The following is a 16,949-nucleotide window of genomic DNA, read 5'->3' as shown; positions in this document are numbered from 1 at the left end:
TGAATTATAAAAGCGATTGGAATACATGTCCTTGAATTTCGTGATTTATGCGACAATAAAATACAACTCCTTGTGTTTTAGTTAAATCAGCCCTGTGTGTGTTCTCCAAATCACGAGTGGACTACATGTCCCAGAACTCCGTGAATCATGTGACAATAAAATAGTCACGCCTCTCTCAAACATGGCGCACTGATGGATTGCCATTACGAGAGACGGATGCAGATTGAACAGAGGGAACTAGGTAGGTGCCCTTTGCCCTTGAAAAAACCGCGAGCGCGTCTTAAACAATGCCAACAAGCGGTTTGCTAATTGAAAGCAATGCCAATAAGCGGTTTGCTAACTGAACGCTCGTTTCTGTTTTTGGCAGAGTGCTAACATTGTACGGACCCGGGCGTCACGTCGGGAGGCACTGTTGTGACAAGGTGAACAAACCAAGATTAAGCGGACCTTAGACCACGCTATAAACCTAAAGTCAAAGGTACATTTTTAACAATTTTGGAGAACCACAATACCGATAAGGGATATGACATGGTTTAGTTACCATCCTCTCCTTTTTGGCAGGCTCCAGTGTAACCAGGGGGGCTCCCCTATACACAAAGGGAGAACCATAAATTCAATTTTGGAAGGAGACGGGATCACTCGAAGGTAGGAGCGAGGATCACGTGTGTTTGGCACTAGGCATCTGGCTCTGTATTGGTATACATAATTGATTCTGATTCCCTTCCATTCATTCCCCCTCAGATACCGCGACGGGGAATTTTATAGCACATACTGAACCCCACCCACCAGTGACGTTTTGTATAAGGTATGCATCTATGAGTTGGAGCTTTTTTGCTTGATTATGCTATTTGAGATTTAGTGGGAACTGACGTCATTTCTTTTTCACATTTTGCACAAACCCCACAGGATAGAGTCATCACGCCCTGACGAGAACACGCAAAGTAAAATAGCGAGTTCGAAAAGCGTCGGCCAATTGGAGACAAGCATCCGACAACTGCTTAAAATAACTAGCTTTGTGTTGGACTGATGTTTTGATTAATTCTCTCAGTCTAACTGGTATTGTTTTGTACATAGATTGCTTTCTCCATTTGATTTTTCCTTATTTTGAGCATAAAGAACTTTTCTTGTTAAGGAAAGTTAGTGCAATAATGATTAATGATGTTGATGCACAAGCTCTTGTGCTAATGTATATATGAAATTCAGATATATGTTCTGTTTGTTATATGTAACGTTCTTTATATGTTTTTGAACAAATTGTATGATAAATGTATTTGGGTATGTCTTTTTTGTATAATGAATTTTTTGAATTTTGAAAACAAAAAGTAAAAGGGTATAAAATAAATAATACCAGACAAATTTTGAAGTAAAACTTTATTTGTCACTCTAAAAGAAGGAGATCTAAAAACTTCCTGTATCGCCAGTACGAGCCTATAAATAAGGAATATGGAAAAATGGGCGCTGGCGGTGGAACGACGAATGTGGGAAGTGTGGACAGATGATGAGGTAGCGGAAGAGTGCCAGGTGTGGGCTGAGATGCTAGGGGGGCTAACACAGACTGGGGTTGTAGGGGGATAACCATGTCACACAGGCAGTCACAGCTTATGTACAAATGGTAGAGCACACATCCTAATGCTGACACAATTTGAGAATGGGAAGTGAGAGGAAAGGAGGGGGTCTACTCAGAACGGGGGAAGAGGATCCCTGTTCCTTTCATCTTTGTGCATTGGACGTTGTACCTATGATGACAAGAATGTTGTATTGTGCTGCACATCACATGTTTTACCTGCTTATTTTCAGCCGTGGCCCGTACAGGTAAGAGCAGTGGGCCCGGGTGAGGGGGGATTTTGACGGACGAAGACCAGGGCAAATTATTTATTTATTTAATTTTCCCTGCTCATCTTCCGTCAAAATATCCCCTCACCCTGCCCCCACCGCTCCTACCTGTACAGGCCACGGCTGCTTCTTGTGCCTAGTTCAGTTGATCATCTGTTCTAACTTAAATATTATAAATAAAGATGATAAGAATGAGTCAGAACTGAGAACATACAAGACACAGATCACTACAGGAAGCAGATTAAATATCAGATTTATTTTACAGTTATTCTCTGAAATTAGCTAGGCAAACAAAGGTTTCTGCACCTTAACCCTGTAAGATATCATAAAATGCAGTCTCTTTGTGACTAATTAAGTAAGCCAGAACACATTTCTTGATGCATTTGTCTTCGTTGCCAATTTATATGCATATGGCTGGGTCCAAACTGGGGTGACGTGTTGGGCAAAAGAACAGTGGGCCTCATTTATGAGGTCTTGAGCCAGTTTTGCACTTCTGATGCGTCACTTTTTGTGACGCATCGGCGGCGTAAAACATGCCTCCTGTTGCGCACTATTTACAAAGTGATGCATCTAAGCAGATGCGTCACTTTGTAAACCCCTGCGCTACATTATACCTGCATCAGGTATAATGTATGCATGGGGGGCGTTCCCCCGCAAAAAGCATCGTAGAAGTGATGCAGTGAAATCTATGAGATTTCACTGCGTCACTTCTAGGACCCCGTTGCGTCAAAATCTTGTGTCTGCCTCACAGCAGGCGTAAGACTGACGCAGGCCCTTTCACATGGGTCTTGCCCCATGTGAAAGGGCGCATTGCTGGAGTTGCGTCACTTTTGTGGCACACTCCAGCAAACCGTCACTTTTGCGCTTTCAGATACGTCAGAAATACTGACATATCTGTAACTCCTTGCGACATGATGCGTCATACATTAAATATGATGCATCAGGTATGTCGCAAGAAGTTTGCACTGAGAAGTGACGCATCCCTGCTTTCACGCAGCGGTGAGTCATTTCTCATAAATGAGGCCCAATGTATTTAACCCAGATCCTTTGACTGGGGGAGAATGTTTGCATTGTCAGCATTCCGCCCATCATTTGTTTGCTATAACGCCAATTTATTTGGGGCAGAGTTCCTAAAAATAAATGTATAAGTTGGCTAACAGACGCAGCTTTTCATGACTCGCCTGGTGATTCCACCACCTGTCCACTGCCACATTATGGATTCATGGAGTAAATGTTTTCCATTTCCGGCACTGCTAACCACTCACCTACAAGCCATGATGTTAAACACAGAAACAAGGCCGGCCTTAACATTATTCCTTCATCCATGAAGATCAGCCATTTAAAAGTAGAGCGCCTTGGTCTGTATGGAATGGATCTCTTTAAATCCAATCCACAATACGGCCAGATGTTTCCGCTTCTTATCACCTTCCCTACCACATCCTTGTCTTCTTGGAGCATGTGGAGAAATTAATTTTAAATATGTTCCTCCACTTCACCAATAACATATATTTAGCTGATTTCCTGTTTGCACAGGAACATTGAAAAGGTGCATTGTACCAGGAAACTAAAGTAAATGCGGAATCCCATTTCACAAAAAAGCAACACCTTAGACAGGATCCTTGTAGAACCAAAATTCATCTAAGTCCTGGCCTGTTTCTTTATTGGCTGACCAGACCACCATACCACTATATTCTCAACACGGACAACAGTCCATCCATAAAACTCAACCCCTGTCCACCAAGAAATGGAGACTGCAAATGAAGAACATTTGGCCGGCTATCCAGGCAGGAAGAGTGCAAGTTATCACACAAGATAACTTCTACCTAAAATCAAAAACCAACATCACCAATGAACTAGCTCCACTTGCTCTATAAAAAAAGAACTGAAAAAATCTTCTTAAACCTTAGTATAACAGCGAGCTGAGCATTAGCGAATGAGTAGCCAGGAAGTTGGATAAAAGAAAAATGGATCATTTCAAAATCAGAAGCTGCCCTACAAGCTCTATGAGAACAGAGGAAGAAGCACGAAGTTGCCTAAAAGTAATAAAAACAGTGGGGCATATTATCAAGGACAGGCGATACATTATCGCCGCTTTTATCGGCAGGAAACTGCCGATAAAGCGGCGATAATGGCTTTGATAATATGCTCTATGAATTCCAATCGAAGCCCATGTTAGATGTGTTCACATCTAACATGGGCTTCGATTGGAATTCATAGAGCATATTATCAAGGCCATTATCGCCGCTTTATCGGCAGTTTCCTGCCGATAAAAGCGGCGATAATGTATCGCCTTTCCTTGATAATATGCCCCAGTGATTTGTGCTGCTTTACATTAGTTTGTGTCGAGGAGGAGTTCCATGAGTGGGACCCACTAATGCATGGTTTTTGATCAAATCTATGTCTACTAACATTTACGAGCTGACATTTGAGCCCAACCACAACACCTCCGTGAGGCTGGCGTTAACTTGGAGAAATATTTTAATTTCTCCTAATATTTCCAATATTGCAGGTGTGCCGAACTATGCAGTGCACACACAATTTGGGAAAACATTCTTAAAAAATCTAAGCATAGACTTTTTTTGCTGTAAGGGTACCCTTCCAGTACAAAACCTATGGCAGAGATCATGCACACACCTTTACTTTAGTGCTGGGCACCAAGCAGGCTACTTGAGCACCAGAGTAGGAGATGACAGCAGCTGCGAGACTTCTTTGTAGATATGCCTCTGTGCTGTTTTCCCCTTGTGCAATGCAGTGCAGCAACTTTGATTGCTATGCTGTGTTAAACAAGATTTAATACATCTATCATTTAATGATTAAATCAAGATATTCCTTCTTTAAAAATAGGACCAAACTATAAAATGTATACACTAATCTAATCAAAGAACCCATCATTCAAAGTCCATCAACAAAATTATTTGCAACAAAAATCTAGACCATAAATGAGGGAATAGACCAGAGATTCCTCCACCGCTCTGTGCTGAAGAAATATGTAATATTTAAATATGGCCCAGCTGCATAAAATCATTATGTCAATAATCCACCCCCACAGTTAGAACAAGCCTTTCCAGTTAGAGTGATCAGAGCATCCACATCAACTATTATGCCCTTTCAATTCGAGATTGTAAACATATCACTGATGAAAAGCACCTCCCCCTGTGTACTTAAATCAGGACACGTAACAAGTTTACTCAAGAAATAGAATCTTGACCCTGAAAATCTTTCACACCTGAAGCCAGTGACAAGTTTACCAGTTGTTTACATACTCAGTAAGAGAGTAGTAGCAACTTAACTCACTACACCCATTACCAATAATAACCTTAACAAGTCAGGATGCAGGACAAATCACAGCACAGAATCCACCACACTTCACATTACTGCCAAGATCCTCCCAATACTAGGGGACACATTAATGACTTGAGTGGCGCAGGGCAGTGCAGCAAGTCACCTTGCCGGGCTGCGTCACAGAGAAAGTCAGGAATGTACAGTTTCTATCCAACATGGTGCATTCCTGTCCTTTTCCCTTGCGCTTCTGCTGTGTTGGCAGCCTAGCGTCAGTGCAGGTACCCTTGCGCCATGGTTCAAGGTTGTTTGTGTTGTAGGCAGGATTGCTTTTGTGCAGGAAGGGGTACCTTCCTGCACAAAAACAATCATGAGATGCATTTTCCTCATTCTATGTGTGCTGCACAATGTAGCACACATAGAAAGAGGAAAAAACGAGGAGAAATAAAGATGTTTCTCCTTGTTACGCCTTCTCTGGGGAGGCATTTCTTTTTAGTGCATTCCCAGGTTTACATGGCCTTGTAATGTGTCAGAAACCATTTGCCAAATCTCTTGGGCACTCACTTCACTTGAAAGTACTCTGAACTTCACTAATCTAAAATCTAATGTAAGTGGCACATACAAATCACTTTTCTGCTAGAAGACTTGAACCGTGGAGTAAGCTCTAGTTTCCTTATATATAGGAAGCTGGAGCCCCACTCTAGACAGGATTCCCATATCATCAATTTCACCCCTTCAAACTCACCCTGTACATAACAGTTCCGTTCTAAACAAATACCAGGATTTCAGACCTTGTCATGGACGTTTTTAAGCAACTCCATTGGCTAGCATTAGAAGGAGACATCACCCTCAAAATCGTCTGCATAACACACAAAGCTGTTCATACAGGGCTTGTTTCGGATCTACAAGGTAAAATACACACATTCGGAGACCTAAGAGAAACAAGTGAGGGTGAATAACACATTCTGCAGCTAAAAAACCAACCAACCTGACAATCCTTCTTGGGATGTACGACATTACAACGCATGCTTTTACAACGCATGCTTTTACATCGCAAGTTTTACAACGCATACCATTACAACGCATAGTGCTTTGGGGCGCTGGATAGTGAATAGTTTAATTTACTATTCCAACTCCAGTCCCCGTGGATAGTAGGGAAGGTATTGGATAGTACATTAAACCTATTCCCTATCCTAGAGAGCCCCCCAGCGCAATGCGTTGTAATGGTTTGCGTTGTAAAAGTTGCGTCGTAAAGGCACTGCGTGGTAAAAGTTGCGTTGTAAAGGATGTTTCCCCCCTTCTTGTGCCTGGCACCCAAACTCTGGAACCAAATACATTAAGTCATAAGAACCACCCTTGACCTGGAAAGGAAAGCAGAGCTTTGTACTTGAGAGGTCGTTCCCACCAATCTCAAAAACACAAACGAAATGCCTAAAGCCACCCTCCAAGTCCTTGGGGGGTTATAACAGCCATAACGGGTTGGAACTATGGAGAGCATTGACAAATGAGCTGCAGACCTGATATGAGTATGGTTTTCCAGCTAATTCTGTGTTCACTGTGTGATCTCAGCTCTTCACCAGGTGACAATGGGAAACGCGTCAGACACAAATCTGCCTCCCTTCTCCTGCTCACTCCTGCCTCATCCCTCTAGATCACTAGCTGATAAGCGTCATCACTCCATCCACCCTTGTATGTTCACCCCTGCATGTAGCCTTGCCTTTACTTTCTATTCGAAACTATCAGACCTGACGCCACTCACTTCCTTTACCCTCTTTCCTCTCAGGGCAATTGATTGATATTTATGAGCTTTTATAAATTTTTCCCTTCACTCCTATTGGTTCTGTCCCTTGCTCTGTCTTTGACCTTACCTGTGTTATCCATTCTCTCTTTACATCACTCGTCCCTTCCTCAGCCGACAGACATCTTCTCTTTTATAGATCATCACTTCCTCTGTTCTTCTCTTCCAACTCTCCCTCCCATGAGACATATTTTCTCCTTGATCTATATGCTCATTCATTCTTTTATAAAAATAGGTGTTACACCGTTCATTGTAACATAATTCTGACTATTCTTTGATTTAAAGTACAGCACAGTGATACCTTTAAGATGACTGCACTTTATAAAAATATTTATTCTTTTAAAGAAAAAAAATTAAATAAAAATAAAATATTAGGGAGATCTTCCACAGAAATGCGCTGGAGATTATATTCTTTGATGAAGGAAATGAAATAGACCGTGTAATTCTTTCATTTTGTTTCTTTATCCAGGACAAAATGGTGTTCAGAAAATTGATATAGAGCCCGTTTCGTTGCTCGACGTCGTTCCAAACACACAGCCGGTTACTTTCATCAGTGTGAAAGGTAAGTGCCACAGAAAAAATATCTAGCATAGTGCTAGAGAATATCAAATGTATCTTTCAAGGGTGTGGACAAAGTGAGCAATATAATTTGACAGTTTGAAAGACAGTAAAGCAATTTTCCTGGTAGTGCAAATCAGCTCTACTGCAAGAGCAGGAGGCAATTTTAGGCCAGTTGTTGTGCTATGGCAGGCTCCTGTGACCATTTGGGGCGGCCCAATCGAGCAAAGCCTACAATGGCCTCAATACAGGCAGACAGACACTCTTTGATTGGCTGTCGTGTACACGCATGACAAAGGAAAACCAATAGTATAAGAAAGTTCAGATTGGACGCAGCTAGGCTGCCTTTGTACACACATTTCCTTGAATTTACAGCCTGACAGCGAGCTAAAGTCTAAAAATATCTTTGAAATATTAAATCCTAGAGAAATAATAAACCCTGACAGAAATTGTGGTGTGTGGTTTATCTCCAGTGTACTGAAGAGTTGACAGTCCTACTGGAAAAAAGAGGTGCACAATCAATAAGTGCCACAATTGCCAAGGCACCTTTAATGATGTATGAATGTCTCTTCGCTCACTCTCGTTGCGACTCTTCACAGGAGATATAGTGGGGGAAACCGTGGAGAACTCCATCGATGGCGCCAACCTGAAGCATCTCATCACAGTGCCCGTAGGATGTGGGGAACAGAATATGATCACCATGACCCCGGCAGTCATCGCCACTCATTACCTCGACAAGACCAACCAATGGGAGAGACTCGGCGTCGAGCGCAGGGCGGACGCCATCAAGTTCATTCAGCAGGGTGAGTATTTTTTTCAAGGTCTATGCAATAATGGGCACTCATGGCAGAAAACCGATACATCATGGAGCCAGGTCTGGGAAGGTGAAAGGCATTTGGGAGGAAAATCGGTCAGACGTGGTGTACTAGATACTTTACTATCCCTGGTACTGTATTCAATCATAAAAGATATACAAATAAGTGATGGATGGAATGCTTGAATTAATCTCAGTCACTGTTAATTACTCTGGGCGCATCACTATCCATCATTATTTTGCACACTATGTTACCTCAGTTTGGACTCACCTATATGCAAATCAGTCTCCAGTCAGAACAGTCCAGCCCCAGCTGCCTAGCCAGGTCCTCCCTGAACTGGAACACAAGTAGCCCAGGACCAGTTTCACTCTAGTTATGGGCTCATCAGCTGGGTACAGCTTAGTTCCGGAGATACAGTGTGCACGGGAGCCACGACTGGGCATACCTGTCCCACGTAGGTCAACACACTAAAGTATACCAAAAAAAAGTGATGGATTGAATGCTTTAATTAGCTCAGCCACTAGTAATTATTCTCAGCTGCATCCCAATCCCTCGTTATTTTGCACACCATGTCACCTCAGTTTTTGTTTTTACAATCATAAAAGATACGTCTAAATCATAAGAATCAAAATTAAATGTGGAAACCTTTAATGCAGAAAGCAATTGGATTTGAACATTTTCAAAGGGCCTTTCCAAAAATATTGCATTTTCAAAAACATGGTGAAACCACAAACATCAAAATCACAGTAGATTCACTCTTCAGATTCTTCACTACAGTCACATACTCGACCTCCGACTAGCCTTTCACCTTATCCAAACCAACTGTCTCCTCTTTGAAATCACATGCAGTGCCAGCCGTGTAGGTACTGGTGTGCATGCACCCATGGGGGCACATGCTGTGCCCTCCTGTGTGTATCCACCATGGCGTGCGGCACAGGGGGCCCTGTAGGGGCATAATATACTCATAATATACTTGGCGGGCCGCAGCAGCCCCACGAAGCATACTGCGGCCTAAAGACCACCGTTCTACCACCAGGGATGTTTAATCCCTGGCGGCGGTCCCAGGGCAGCCCAACTGCCCTGGTCCGCATAGGGCTGTCGGGAGACCGCCATCTCCACAAGTCTAGTGGTCCATGGACTGCCAGAATCGTAATAACCCCCTAAAACTACCCCTAACCACCTACATCATATGCAAATAAGATATGTGCCATCCCTTAATGGTCGCTTGTCTGACATAAACCTTGTCATTCCCAAACATTTGTGTGCTGTTTCTGAATTCTGATCTTTCAAGCTGCTCAGTTTATAACCTTTGAATTGACTCCTAGCTGAACTGTTCTTAATCTCCTCTTTTCTTGCTTTAACACTGCTTTAAAATCTCACCTACTTATGCTTGAAAGTGGCAAATTATTCTTAGCAACCTAATTGAGCCCCGCTATGGTTTCCTACTACTCACATTGTAAGTATGTGGATATGTATTTATGCTCAGTAAATTTGCCAACATATCTGTTGTAAATGTTTGCTTAGCCTGTATTGTTTCTAAACCAGTATCCAACATGCACCAAAATATGCTCTAATCAACATTGCCAATGACCTTATTGACCGTGGTTCAGTTGCTACAACTAATGCTACGTTGCTGTGTTCAAATAAATAAATATTATAAATAAATAAACAAAAATAAATAAACCTGCATTTTAGTCAGTAATTTGCTGTGTCCCCAATTTACACCTTACTAATGATGTTTTCCTAAATGATCCAATTTTTCGGATAATACAACAAATTATTAGCGAAAAATTCCTCAGGATAATCCGAGAAAGTCAGAGGCTTGAGTGCCCCTGTGACATTTATCATCCTCTCCCACACAAAAAACACTGGCCAAGGTTTCCACAGCCAACAGCATACAACAGACAGGTGTGACTCCGGTGTTAGGAACGTATGTAAGCCGGACACACCAGCCTGAAGCCTGTGATTGGCCAACAGTCACTACAAATACAAGTACAGTCCTACAAATAGAGAGCCCGTGAGAGTGCACAATAGGAACATAGAGTAAAATTGGAACAATACTCAAAAACCAGCTGCATTGGGGCCCACCAGAGGGGTGGGGGAGGAACCGACCACAGACACAGTAATAAGGTGTGACAAAGGACGCTTTATTGGAAGCAGGTGCACTCTAAAGAGCAAAACCTTGGCATGTGCCGAACAAAACTACCCCTCACTAAACATGAAGTCACTAACATCCCCCAACCCCTCCCCTAAATGGTTCCGCACATTATAAACATAAGCACAACATAAGCACAACATAACCACAGCATCCCTCCTTACAACCTGCGTCAGTACCCAACTAAACATACCTTTACATCTGTATTCCCCACCCCCTGACAAACATCCCAGGCATCCTACACTTACCCCCCTATTGTACTAAGAAAAACGCCATCCTCCTGTATTGCATACCAGCACCTGTTCCAGCGACACGAAAAAACCCCACCAACCTCAATACCCTGATGCACCGGCTCTCAAAACAAGGAGGGAGGGCGGGAAAAAGATCGCGGACAACAACCCCCGCCGGCTGCTGTGTCACTGCCACCAAATGGTGGTCAGTGACAGAAAATGTCCGGTCTTATAGGGAACCCAGCCCAAGAAGCCCAAGATCCCAGCCCAAATCAAGCCCAACTGGTGCAGACAGCCCAAAGTGCCCACTCCTGCAGCTCCGGTCGCCCACCCACCTCCCTCCAGGGCCCCAAAGCCCCCCCGGGGGTTGCAGGCCTCCCGGTGGTCGGCCGCCCACCCCCCAAAACCTCAATATATCATCGCTATGTAGTGAAATCTCCCCCAGACCCAGTTTGTGGAGGCCGGGACTCAGACCCTCATCAAGTGGACAACTGTCGAGGCCACGGCCTTGCATCGTGAGGACGTCAGAGGTTTAAGGCACCCATCCGCGGCATGTGCAGGTAAATTTGCTAATAATATCACCACCACTGTATACGGAGCTGAGTTATGTTCCTGCACCACTTCGTTATCCCACTGTATACCTGTAAGCCTCTGTAACTTGAAAAACCAATACAAACAATTGTTTAAAAAGAAAAACAGCTGAAATATATGAAGTGTGGTTGTCACGGGTAAACCTTCTCCTTGGCAAAGCCCAAACTACATCCGTGAACATTCAAGGAACTATGTAAGCTGCTGATTACATGGATAAGTATGAAAGACATGATGCAAAACAAGATGCAGAGGTGCGCATGCGCTCCAGCCCTTTAACAGGATTGACATCAGGTGCTACTGCTGGCCAGCAAGAAAAACTCTGCAGCAGTCGCTGCTTTAAAGAAAAAAGGCAAGTAGGCTCCTACTGGCAAAATTGGGTCAAAGATTTGAGCCATATATTGTAGAAGGGCACATTCGGTTAAAAACAGCATGCAATCTGTATGAGTCAGTGACAATGGCTGCATGTTTAGATCGCCTCTTCATCATTGTATCAATACTCACTCATTTATGACGTAAGGAGTGAGCTTACACCCGTGCAGGCCTATTTCTAAAAATATTAAACTGTGATTGCTTTAAGGTTACACACAGCAGCTGGCGTACCGGAAGGAGGACAATTCCTATGCGGCCTTTGTGCACAGACCATCGAGCACATGGTAAGAACATCCTTTATGATAGGCCCATCTGAGTTATCTGTAATTTGCAAAAGATCGCTCCTAACTCTAAGGTTTTGTTACTGTAATATTTTGGTTAAAGGATTGCTGATAGAGATGATTTGATTAGTGTATTGTCAAAAGACTCTGGAGAGTGCTGGGCCAAGAAGGGAGAAAAGAAGAAACAAAGAGACTAGAGGAAAAGAAATAGGAGGAGACGTTGGAAAAGAAAACAATGTGGCCACAGGGGGAACAAAGGACCAAAAGATCGCGAATGTGTTTGAAGGAGACAGAGGGCCTGGCTTTTAAAGATGAAAAGTCCAGTAGAAGGGGCAAAAGGGGAAGAACACAGCTAAAGATGGAACAAGTGAGAGAGAGGAAGGCATTTGTTTCAATGAATAGAAGATAAGAAGGGAATAAAGTTTGGGGGAGGGAGATCGGCTTACAGAGGCAAGAATGGAAACGAAGATGTGGCCAGCAAGAGAAAGGGGCACGAGAGGCATTAAAGAATGGCCGAGCCGAAGGAGGGGCTAATGTGTGAATGAAAGAGAAAATTAACTACTGAATTCTCTACCTTTTGAATTTGTCATTGAGTCACATTTATTTGAAATATTCCTCAACCTCTTGCTGGAAAATTAAGCACATTCATGCAATACTTGTATCCAAACACGCTTAAGTTGCCCCTCCACCCCACTATTTGGACTGCTACGCTTCAAAGCCTTTCACATTTTCATGGCATGGTGACAGCAGACTGAAGAATAGCCAACAGCCTCACCGGAGATTATAGTGGGGTGTATGTCACTGCATGAAAAATACCAATGCTGGAGAACGTCAGTTACAAGTAAATCATTTGTTTTCTTTTACAGTACTGGATTCTTCATGTAGACAGATGATGTTCAAACACAATGTACTTGTGTATATCTGAGCTGCTGTATTTGATTCATGGATCTAGTATATTCCAGCATACGTGCACACTCTGTACCTGATTGATTTCCGATTGTAGTCGTATTTTAGTAATATCTGCACCAAGGGTCGGTGTAACTAATGGATCAGCGCCAAAACCACTCTTCTGCCTTCCCCATGTGTCAGCAATAAGGTTGGAGTGTCATTATTCAGCAGCTCACTTGAACCCTGCTTTCAAAGTGTTTTCGCTCTCAGGGCCGTGCTCTATACTGGAGAAACGGCCATGTCGTTAATTCTGCAGGTAACTCTTCAAAGGGAACCAAATTGCCTTTACTTTAACCCCTTGCATGCGGCCGCGATTCTGCGCCTGTGCGGCAAAATCGCAAGTGGGCGGGTTCATGACGGCCCACAGCCGTCATCAGCACACGAGCGCCGTAGTGCATGATGGCTGGGGGCCGTCATCAGCATGCAAGGGGTTAAAAACCTCCAACTGTCTCTAATCTGGCCTGCGTACACAACCTGTCATCCAACTGTTCTGTTTTGGGTTGTGTATTTAGAAGTGAGTGTAGGGCCAGCTCCATGGAATAAGGCACTTGCACTCCTAGGCATTTCACATATCACTTCAACCTGTGATTAATTGTAATTGTTTATATATAACGCTACTTACCCCTGATGAGGCATTAAAGTGCTTTTTGGAGAGTAGCACACTACTCTAGAACTCAAGGTGGATTAGTAGAGGGAAATATAAGTTGTTATTGGGAGGGGTGGACATGTGAACCTGTTTGTAGGATGAATAGGATAAAAGCTGAATGGAGGAGGGAAGATTTTAGAAAGAGTTATTTGGGAGTTCATAGTAGTAAAAGAGGTTCGGGATGAGTCAGAGTGGCGTAGGTGATATATTGAAAGAGGAATAGGATGCATCATGGAGTAGTAGTTTGGGGAGAATAGGTAATATTGTTTTTCTCTGCAGTGGTAGGAAAATATAAACATGTAGATATATATAACCACAGATAAAAGGTATACATGCATAGAGTTTTTAACAAGATATGCAAAATAATCTGGCGATATCAAATTGTACTGGATGAAGTCCCATATGTGCATGGATAAATATTTACCAACTTATGCTTTCCATTTTTAATTTAAAATATCTTTTTTTTCGTTTTTTTATAATTTTTCTTTTTTTTTAATTCAATTTTCCAAAATTACATTTGCACCTCAATATTTCAACATTTCATCAGTGAAGGGCTTATAAATACAACTGCTATAATCATATTCTGACAGATGTGGTAATATAGGATAATAAGCCCTTAAGAATACACTCATCACCTTACATTTTTTTAGTGTATTGATCTAGTTATATGTGGATACACTGATAATGAGCAAGTAGCCAAATACTTATATGTTATTTATGTAATGCACCATATACATGTAAAGCATAAATATAAGGAGTGTAAATATTTTAAGCATAAGTAATATATACATTTGTTAAGCATAATTATAAGAAAGTGTGTGTGTGTGTGTGTGTGTATTCACATATCGGAATGCATACATATAATCAAAGTAAACATGTTTACAAACACATTTATGTGCACCATTGGTGTATTGTGTATACTATTGATGTACATTTGTATTTTTAAAACGGTGTTCATGTAGGGAAGAACCAGCACTTGAGTAATCTTCTGAAGATAAGATGGTTATCTGTGGATCTTCTGTTTTGGAGTAATGAATTCTATAGTTTGGCTGCTTGAACAAAGAAAGATGTTCCACCCATGTTTTTTTTCCGTATATGCTGGGATTTTGAGATGGGGCACCAATTATTCATGGTTGCAGACCTAGGGTGTCAGGAGGCAGCATAAACCTGTCCCATAAGAGATCTACTGGAGTATAGTGCACTAAGCATCATCTAATCTCTATGCTCCCTGCGTCTCCAGCTACCCCTATCCAGCGCATGAGCCATTGCAACTGTGCTGCCATATAATAACTTTCATAATTCTGTTCCCCCATGCTTTCAGAATATAAAAGATGCATAGCTTTTCCCAATGCCAATCTGTGTCCTCCTCCACTCCATATCAGTGTCCCCAGCAATGCGCACAATTTCCTAAAGAATCCTGCAGTGATTTTCACCTGAAGGTGTTCAAAATAATAGAGCAATAATGAAAGCAAGAACAATTTGGATACTAATATCATTCCCCCCATGGAGTAAAGAGGAGACCATTCCAAAAAGGCAATGATCACCCATGCACATGACATCAACATTCTCTCCTATGCCGAGATCATGCAACTCCTGCTCCCTCTTAGATAAGACCACCAACACAAGAGACAAGTTTACTGCCTGCATGACCAAAGTCACTAACTGCATGAAAGTCAACTGTCTCAAGCTTATCACTGACAATACAGAAGTAGTGATCTTCGGCGAATAGCTCACCATGTGATTCCATCTGGTGGCCACTGCACTCGGACCCACACCTACACCAGGCATCCACACCAGAAACTTCGGAACAATCATCAACAGTAAACTGGACTTGACCACACAGATCAACACTGTCACTACATCCTGCTTCCACACCCTGAAGATGCCGAGGAAGATCTTCAAATGGCTCCCAAGCAACACTAGAAAAACTGTCACTCACGCACTTGTAGCCAGCAAGTTGGGATAACCAAGCAACTCAGTAGAAGACTACAAATCATCCAGAACTCCACAGGCAGGCTTATCCCCAAGCTTCCACACAGAACTTAATTCACACCACAACTCAGGGAGCTCCACTGGCTCCGGATACAGAAAAATACTTATTTCAAACTCCTCACACACACCTTCAAGGCACTACCCAACTTAGGTCCCACCTACCTGACCAGTCGCATCTCCTTCCACCAACCACCCAGACACCTCTGTTCCACAAGACTCCTACTTACATACATCCCACACATACACAGAAACAGATCAGGATGACAAGTGGTCTTTTCCATCACTTTTAAAACACAGATTGGCCTCCCGCTCCACATCAGTGCCTCCTCCTCTTTTCTTGAATTCTGCAAGAAACTAAAAACCGGGACAATCAAACTACCAACCTACCATGGACAGAGCTTGTCACACACACTTGTTCAGCGCCAAGATATGCTTGCTGATGATAGTGCACTTTACAATTTACACATAATGTCAACTTACAGGGTCACCCCAATAACCCTACAAACCAGGATAGTTATATGCAATCAAATGACTATGGAGTTGAATGAGAAAAAACAATAATATTCAAACCAATGTTATTTAATCACATTGGAGATATGCATCTTATGCAGAGAATAAATCGTAGGAAAACCTAACAAGGTAACAAAATTCGCAAGTATAGTGCCCAAAGAGGGGGGGAGGGAGTGCAAGATGGTAGGTGGTGAGAAACACTTGCCAATACCCAATCAACAGTAATGAATAGACTGTGACTCTATGTGTTATATGGCGAATAATATGCATTTACTATGTGTACTTTGACCATCCGGTATATGAACAATATATACCAGAATTGCTTGTGGTATTTTGTCACCACGACAAACTTTCTTTCTCACCACCTACCATCTCGAACTCCCTCCCCCCCTCTTTGGGCACTATTCTTGTGAATTTTGTTACCTTGTTAGGTTTGCCTACGATTCATTCTCTGCATAAGATGCATATCTTCCATGTGATTAAATAACATTGGTTTGAATATTATTGTGTTTTCTCTCATTCAAAAACTTGAATGCTAGTTTTTGATCTGTTCATTCCTCTCCTCTATGTGAAAGCCACCAATACACTGGGACCACTCTATTATATACTGCCTAGCACCCAGGTCCCAGTGATTCCGGGTTTACCCTTTTCTTGTAACTATCAAATGACTATGGTTCACTCTGGAAAGCGTCGAACTCTAAGAATGATGCTATGTAAATGAAATAAGAAACATGCAAACTATTAAATATTAAGGAGAGCTTAACATCAACACACCCCCCAAAACACATACACCCAAACATTAATACAAAAGTAATCCCTTATACAACAAAGACAAACTCAGGAAAATTGGTACATTTACAACATATTCATTTTAAATCACAAAAAGACATTTAAACAAACACAATTAGATGCAACAAAGAAGAGGACTCATATAAACTATAGAG

At 42.3% G+C, this 16,949-nt stretch overlaps 1 protein-coding gene across 1 annotated transcript in view; it reads left to right on the top strand.

Annotated features, from left to right (window-relative positions):
- LOC144764150 (complement C3-like) overlaps positions 1-16,949 on the top strand; it is a 604,987-nt gene that overhangs the window by 397,455 nt on the left and 190,583 nt on the right. Inside the window, exons 28-30 of the mRNA XM_078650287.1 lie at positions 7,380-7,472; positions 8,068-8,271; positions 11,837-11,912. Coding sequence (XP_078506413.1) covers positions 7,380-7,472; positions 8,068-8,271; positions 11,837-11,912 — 373 coding nt within the window. The remainder of the gene's footprint in view (positions 1-7,379; positions 7,473-8,067; positions 8,272-11,836; positions 11,913-16,949) is intronic.

Source organism: Lissotriton helveticus, chromosome 1_1 (assembly GCF_964261635.1).
Source record: "Lissotriton helveticus chromosome 1_1, aLisHel1.1, whole genome shotgun sequence".
NCBI classification, from domain to species: domain Eukaryota; kingdom Metazoa; phylum Chordata; class Amphibia; order Caudata; family Salamandridae; genus Lissotriton; species Lissotriton helveticus.
Note: the sequence above shows the minus strand (reverse complement) of the source record. Positions and strands in the feature narration are given on the sequence as shown.